Below are 8,097 nucleotides of genomic sequence, written 5' to 3'. Positions count from 1 at the left end.
CTTACAGCATAGGTTATGACAAGACAACAGACATAAGATGAAGGGGAGAGATCAGTAAAGCAAGCAAATGAGTGTGATAATCTAAGTGGTAGTAGTTTCTCAATTAGAATATCATCACTAAAAATGTTAATGTTGTTAGGGCATCTTTTTCCCCAGCTGTTCTAAACGTCTTCCTTAGTGCCAAAACAACCCTAGTTTCAAGTATTCAAGCTGAGAGTCAAGCCCCCCAAGTCATAAGTTTGGCTTTTAAAATGTTGGGAATCTTATTTCCTTTCAGTTTTTTGAGCCTTTAGGGTTTACATTTTCCAGGTTCTCTTTGCAGCATGGTGACTAGAAACTAACTCTTTTTAAATATGTGAAAGCTGCGATTCTCTGATGACTCCAAGGGCTGGTGCTTTAAGTAAACCATCAAATACAGATAGATTCACCATAACAGCTGGCAATGCTGCATCTTTTTCTTAACCCAATACACTTGCTAATACAGCATTTGTAGAGTCTGTTTCTTACCTTTTAAAGTTTAGACTGATGAAAAACCCACCTTATTTCATTGTGAGATTGCTAAACAGGGACACAAGCTACACAATACCTTTAATCCTAACCCATTTCACATAAAATGAGGCAACATTTGGGGAAGTGGAGGAAGAGAGATTTCAATTATCCTCAATGTTTCATTTTTCTCTGTACATCTGCTCATAGGATGTATGATCAATATTTGTTTGGGGAAATTAGGAATGAAAAGAAAGACCACCAATATGCAAATACAGGAAATTTCTTTGAGGCAATTTAAAATGCTGCCCCAATCGCACATTTTGGGAATAGTTAGCCAGGTTATTACAGGACTCCCATCACTCTAGTTTGAGGCATTTTAAAAATTTCTTTTAAAAAAAAAAAGATGACAAGGATGACTTCATACACCTTTATACTTCACCCCTCAAAAACCAGAGTTGGAAACAGACTAGAAGCCCAGATTCATTCTCTAGTTTCTCCTGAGCAAGGCAGGACAGAGCCCAGTCCCAAAACAGCAAACTCATTTCAGACAGTCTTACCTCCATTCTTTTCTTCAACACTGACCAAGCTGGGTTTAATCACTTTATTTATAGAAATTTCACAACAGGTAGTTTTTTTTTTTTTAAAACCCTTTGGAAGAAACAAGGGTCAGATCCACAACACATTAATGCAGCCAAACACAAAACAAGAAAGAGAAAAGTCAGCAATAAAAGGGGGGAAAAAAAGAAAGAAAAAGATATTGCAGAACCTGCTACATTGCTACAGTCTATTCTGCAGGGAGTGGAGGCTTTGAAGAAGCAGGTCTGCAGTGGGACGCTCCTCTGCATCAGATCTCCAGCAGCTGCAAATGACAGTCTCAAGTCTTCGGCCCGAGGCTGACTCGGAGAAGACTGCAGCAGCCAAAGATGGACGCAAGTTATAGGCCACCACGGCATAGAGCACATATTGGCGCTCACCCAAATAAGGCGGCTCTCGGGAAACCATTTGCCATAAGGTGATAGCAAAAGAGTAGATGTCTGCTTTGGGGGTGACCTTCTCCCCTTTGAGGAGCTCAGGGGCACGGTGAGTATATGTACCCCCCTGCTGGTAAAGCTGGGGACCTGGGGACACACTATCCTCCAGCTTTTGGGAGCACCCAAAGTCTCCAATCTTACACACACCCTTCTCGGTGATGAATACATTAGCAGGCTTCAGGTCCAGGTGCACAATACACTGTGAGTGGAGGAAGGCTAAGCCAGTCACAATGTCAGAGCAATAACCCAGGGACTCAGCAATGCTTAGGGGTTCTCTGCCACATCCACCCCCATCATCCTCTCCCTTTCCCTGCAGGCAGCTAGTGCCATAGATGACATGGTGCAAAGTAGTGCGGCCCGCATATTCCATTATTATGCTGCCCAGGCTGTCTTGGCTGGCAGGAGCACACGTGCTGGCAGCTACAACACGTACCACATTGTCATGGTGTAGGCGGGCCACATTCAGCTCAGCCCAGAAACTTTGCCGTGATGCCAGCCGGTTCTTGCTGCACTTCTTCACCTGTTTCACAGCCACTGTCTCCCCATGATAGGTGGCCTTGTAGACGGACCCAAAGCCCCCAGAGCCCAGGGGCTGTAATAGGCACAATTGATCCCAGTCTATAGAGCACCAGGCCAGGCGTGGAGGCAGCCGACGAGCCCTCGGTGAAGGAGTTCCCCCCAAGAAGAGTTTTCCACCTTTTCCAGGGAGTACCAAGGGACTACTGCAGGGCCGCAGGTCCACAGAGGGGGAAAACTCCAAGGGCAGGAGACGATTAAGAGGGATAGGGGATGGCATAGTGAGTTGAGAATATGAACAAGGGCTGCATTAATAATAACAAACAAAGACAGGCTGAGAGCCTCCTAAAAAAAAAAAAAAAAAGAGGAGCTAAGCAGTTTTTTCCCAGAGCCTCTTTTATGCTCTCTCTGTCTCTCCAAATGAGCTGCATCTGTCACTAGATAGCTGAACCCCAATCAGTTTCAGCTGCAAACATTTTTCTCCAACACTGAAAGCAAATTGCACTTAAATCAAGGCTTTTAAAGAAAGCTACTTGATACAAATGGGGTTTAGGCTAAAATATGTTAACTCACATTACGGGATACTTGCCTTTTGCATCATTTCTCATCACAGGATAAAATGTTATTTAAAGAATCCCAACTGAATGTCATTAGAAAATATCCCAAGAGTAAATGGACCACAGTGATCAAGTAAAATATTTCACTGTAGGCAAGAATGATAGTCACCAGGTGCATTAAATACCTCACCGCTGTTACTGGCGGAAGCAGTTGAAACTGAGAAAGCTAATATTGATTAGTTTAAAGAACAGGAGTACTTGTGGCACCTTAGAGACTAACAAATGTCTCTAAAGTGCCACAAGTACTCCTGTTCTTTTTGCGGATACAGACTAACACAGCTGCTACTCTAAAACCATTAATTAGTTTGTTAAGAGAATGATTAGTTGCCACCTAAATATAACTGGTACAAAAACAAATTACTTGGATGCCCCAGTCAGTACAGAGAGACACAAGGATAATATCTGGGTAAAAGCAAAATGTTGTAATGTTTCATCTGTTTATAAGTAGTAAATAATAAATGAATAGTAATTCCATCTAGTCCCCCCATAACATTTTACCCCACCCAGTCAGCTCAGGAGGATGATAAATGTTTTTTTTCTAGATCCTGTGTAGTAAATAAGTTGGAGAAGTTATTGTAGCTGCTCTAGCAAGAAAATAAAACAACAATACCTACCCAGAATTATAGTTAATAAATACAATAAAATGAACAAAAAACTATAATTGAAAAAGAAAGAGAAAATAATTTCTCTTAGGATACAGTTGTGCTGGCTCCCCACTCTGTGTCCTTGGGCACAAAGTCAGGAACGCCTAAGGCTCAAAGTTCTAGAACCACTGGTTTTAGCAGAAGGCATCTTATATGCCCTGGAGTGCATGAAAGCATCTACGGTTCCCTTTGGACTTTAGTGGGTGAAGGTGCTCCAACGGGTAGCTATGACAAACCGGGCCAAATATTCTGCAGTGCCTTGGTACTTTGAGTCTCTTGCTCTCATTTCTTCAGAGCATTTTGTGCCAACTATTTCTGTTCTATACACCAGCTATATTCATTGATGCATTGGGACTTCTAGGGTCAGATTTCCAAAGGGATTTAGGTGCCTAAAGTTGCAGACTGGTACCTAGTGGGATTTTCCGAAGTGACTAGGTGCCTAACTCCCATTGGCTTAAATTGGAATTAGGCGACTAGGTGTTTTTGGAAATCCCACTAGGCTCCTATCTGCATCTTCAGGTATATAAATACCCATGAAAATCTAGCCCCTAGTTCTTAGCACCTACTTCCTTGAAGTGCTAGCTCCTGCTTCCTCCGAGTTGGATCTTGGCCTGCACTAACTCTGTTGACTGATGCTGCTCTGACAGTTGTGGTTTTTGTGACCCTTTTTTCTTTTCAGGATGCACAGGAAGCAGCTTAGTGGCTTCAAGGGACATTCCAAATGTGGTGAGACTATGCCCTTCTCAGACAGGTACACCAGTACCAGCATTCTCTCCCTCAGAAGGGACCATGACTGCGTTCGCAGATGTCCCTGTGAGCAGTCGGGTCCAGGAGAGAATACCTGATATCCCTGTTGGCCTCCTCTGACCCTATCTGAAACCTGGAGTAACCATCAAAGCAGATCTCAAAGACTTCAGTCTCTGGCAACCCACAAATGAGACACAGCTTAGTGCTGAGACTGCATGAGTGCTGCCTGTTTTAGCGTTAGTCTGTCAGGAGAGAGATCTGATTTTGGAACATCCTAGTTTCAAGTATTGAGCAAACTTGTGGAATCTGGACCAGAGGTGAATGAGAATGCTGTTATCTCATCGGAGAGAAGACTTTGGATTCTTTGACCATGGGATGGTGTTCCATGAAGGAGGAGTGCTGGGCAGAGACGGGCTCCATCTTACGAAGAGAGGGAAGAACATCTTTGCCAGCAGGCTGGCTAACCTAGTGAGGAGGGCTTTAAACTAGGTTCACCGGGGGAAGGAGACCAAAGCCCTGAGGTAAGTGGGAAAGCGGGATACCGGGAGGAAGCACAGGCAGGAAGGTCTGTGAGGGGAGGGCTCCTGCCTCATACTGGGAATGAGGGGCGATCAACAGGTTATCTCAAGTGCTTATATACAAATGCACAAAGCCTTGGAAACAAGCAGGGAGAACTGGAGGTCCTGGTGATGTCAAGGAATTATGACGTGATTGGAATAACAGAGACTTGGTGGGATAACTCACATGACTGGAGTACAGTCATGGATGGTTATAAACTGTTCAGGAAGGACAGGCAGGGCAGAAAAGGTGGGGGAGTAGCACTGTATGTAAGGGAGCAGTATGACTGCTCAGAGCTCCGGTACGAAACTGTGGAAAAACCTGAGTGTCTCTGGATTAAGTTTAGAAATGTGTGCAACAAGAGTGATGTCATGGTGGGAGTCTACTATAGACCACCGGACCAGGGGGATGAGGTGGATGAGGCTTTCTTCCGGCAACTCACGGAAGCTACTAGATCGCATGCCCTGATTCTCATGGGTGACTTTAATTTTCCTGATATCTGCTGGGAGAGCAATACAGCGGTGCATAGACAATCCAGGAAGTTTTTGGAAAGCGTAGGGGACAATTTCCTGGTGCAAGTGCTAGGGGAGCCAACTAGGGGGAGCGCTTTTCTTGACCTGCTGCTCACAAACCGGGTAGAATTAGTGGGGGAAGCAAAAGTGGATGGGAATCTGGGAGGCAGTGACCATGAGTTGGTTGAGTTCAGGATCCTGACGCAGGGAAGAAAGGTAAGCAGCAGGATACGGACCCTGGACTTCAGGAAAGCAGACTTTGACTCCCTCAGGGAACAGATGGCCAGGATCCCCTGGGGGACTAACATGAAAGGGAAGGGAGTCCAGGAGAGCTGGCTGTATTTCAAGGAATCCCTGTTGAGGTTACAGGGACAAACCATCCCGATGAGTCGAAAGAATAGTAAATATGGCAGGCGACCAGCTTGGCTTAATGGTGAAATCCTAGCGGATCTTAAACATAAAAAAGAAGCTTACAAGAAGTGGAAGGTTGGACATATGACCAGGGAAGAGTATAAAAATATTGCTCGGGCATGTAGGAAAGATATCAGGAGGGACAAATCGCACCTGGAGCTGCAGCTAGCAAGAGATGTCAAGAGTAACAAGAAGGGTTTCTTCAGGTATGTTGGCAACAAGAAGAAAGCCAAGGAAAGTGTGGGCCCCTTACTGAATGAGGGAGGCAAGCTAGTGACAGAGGATGTGGAAAAAGCTAATGTACTCAATGCTTTTTTTGCCTCTGTTTTCACTAACAAGGTCAGCTCCCAGACTGCTGTGTTGGGCAACACAAAATGGGGAAGAGATGGCCAGCCCTCTGTAGAGATAGAGGTGGTTAGGGACTATTTAGAAAAGCTGGACGTGCACAAGTCCATGGGGCCGGACGAATTGCATCCGAGAGTGCTGAAGGAATTGGCGGCTGTGATTGCAGAGCCCTTGGCCATTATCTTTGAAAACTCGTGGCGAACGGGGGAAGTCCCGGATGACTGGAAAAAGGCTAATGTAGTGCCCATCTTTAAAAAAGGGAAGAAGGAGGATCCTGGGAACTACAGGCCGGTCAGCCTCACCTCAGTCCCTGGAAAAATCATGGAGCAGGTCCTCAAAGAATCAATCCTGAAGCACTTAGAGGAGAGGAAAGTGATCAGGAACAGTCAGCATGGATTCACCAAGGGAAGGTCATGCCTGACTAATCTAATCGCCTTTTATGATGAGATTACTGGTTCTGTGGATGAAGGGAAAGCAGTGGATGTATTGTTTCTTGACTTTAGCAAAGCTTTTGACACGGTCTCCCACAGCATTCTTGTCAGCAAGTTAAGGAAGTATGGGCTGGATGAATGCACTATAAGGTGGGTAGAAAGCTGGCTAGATTGTCGGGCTCAACGGGTAGTGATCAATGGCTCCATGTCTAGTTGGCAGCCGGTGTCAAGTGGAGTGCCCCAGGGGTCGGTCCTGGGGCCCGTTTTGTTCAATATCTTCATAAATGATCTGGAGGATGGTGTGGATTGCACTCTCAGCAAATTTGCGGATGATACTAAACTGGGAGGAGTGGTAGATACGCTGGAGGGGAGGGATAGGATACAGAAGGACCTAGACAAATTGGAGGATTGGGCCAAAAGAAATCTAATGAGGTTCAATAAGGATAAGTGCAGGGTCCTGCACTTAGGATGGAAGAATCCAATGCACCGCTACAGACTAGGGACCGAATGGCTCGGCAGCAGTTCTGCGGAAAAGGACCTAGGGGTGACAGTGGACAAGAAGCTGGATATGAGTCAGCAGTGTGCCCTTGTTGCCAAGAAGGCCAATGGCATTTTGGGATGTATAAGTAGGGGCATAGCGAGCAGATCGAGGGACGTGATCGTTCCCCTCTATTCGACACTGGTGAGGCCTCATCTGGAGTACTGTGTCCAGTTTTGGGCCCCACACTACAGGAAGGATGTGGATAAATTGGAAAGAGTACAACGAAGGGCAACAAAAATGATTAGGGGTCTAGAGCACATGACTTATGAGGAGAGGCTGAGGGAGCTGGGATTGTTTAGTCTGCAGAAGAGAAGAATGAGGGGGGATTTGATAGCTGCTTTCAACTACCTGAAAGGGGGTTTCAAAGAGGATGGCTCTAGACTGTTCTCAATGGTAGCAGATGACAGAACGAGGAGTAATGGTCTCAAGTTGCAATGGGGGAGGTTTAGATTGGATATTAGGAAAAACTTTTTCACTAAGAGGGTGGTGAAACACTGGAATGCGTTACCTAGGGAGGTGGTAGAATCTCCTTCCTTAGAGGTTTTTAAGGTCAGGCTCGACAAAGCCCTGGCTGGGATGATTTAACTGGGACTTGGTCCTGCTTTGAGCAGGGGGTTGGACTAGATGACCTTCTGGGGTCCCTTCCAACCCTGATATTCTATGATTCTATGATTCTATCTCCCAGCTCTATGGAACAGCAGATTCCCATTGGGAACAGGTCAGTTGGGAGGAATTTAGACAAACAGATTGGGATGGCAAAATATGGGTTTTTATCATGTTAGTTAGACAGAAAAGAGCCAGGGATGAATTAGGATCTTCCAGCATCTCTTGTCCCAGATGGAACTTGCCTGGAACAAAGCACCCCAGTGGCTTCCTCCCCCACACTCTCCCACCTTCTTCTTATGAGAGCCTAGCAGCAGGAGGAGCTTTAAGGTGGCTTGAGGCTACTGTGCTCAGTGCTCTTTCTAGTCCAGAACCAGGATGCAGACAGTAAGCCAGGGCCTGCCAGATGGCCCCCACTAACAGGGCAGGCCTTACCATGAGGTGAACTGAGGCGGAGGCGGTGTATCTGGCTGGTGAATCTTGCCCATATGCTCAGGGTTTAGCTGATTGCCATATTTGGGATCGGGAAGGAATTTTCCTCCAGGGCAGATTGGAGAGGCCCTGGAGGTTTTTTGCCTTCCTCTGTAGCATGGGGCATGGTTGACTTGAGGGAGGCTTCTCTGCTCCTTGAAGTCTTTGAACCATGATTTAA

At 45.9% G+C, this 8,097-nt stretch overlaps 1 protein-coding gene across 1 annotated transcript; it reads right to left on the bottom strand.

The window, feature by feature from the left end:
• Nucleotides 1-1,075: 1,075 nt before the first annotated feature.
• Nucleotides 1,076-2,451, bottom strand: MOS (MOS proto-oncogene, serine/threonine kinase). Its single transcript, XM_038391716.2, has one exon. The coding sequence runs from the start codon at nt 2,314-2,316 to the stop codon at nt 1,267-1,269; it is 1,050 nt and encodes a 349-aa protein (XP_038247644.1). The 5' UTR covers nt 2,317-2,451; the 3' UTR covers nt 1,076-1,266.
• Nucleotides 2,452-8,097: the final 5,646 nt, after the last annotated feature.

Source organism: Dermochelys coriacea, chromosome 2 (genome assembly GCF_009764565.3).
Source record: "Dermochelys coriacea isolate rDerCor1 chromosome 2, rDerCor1.pri.v4, whole genome shotgun sequence".
Lineage (NCBI taxonomy): Eukaryota > Metazoa > Chordata > Testudines > Dermochelyidae > Dermochelys > Dermochelys coriacea.
This window is presented reverse-complemented; position numbering and strand designations above follow the sequence as displayed.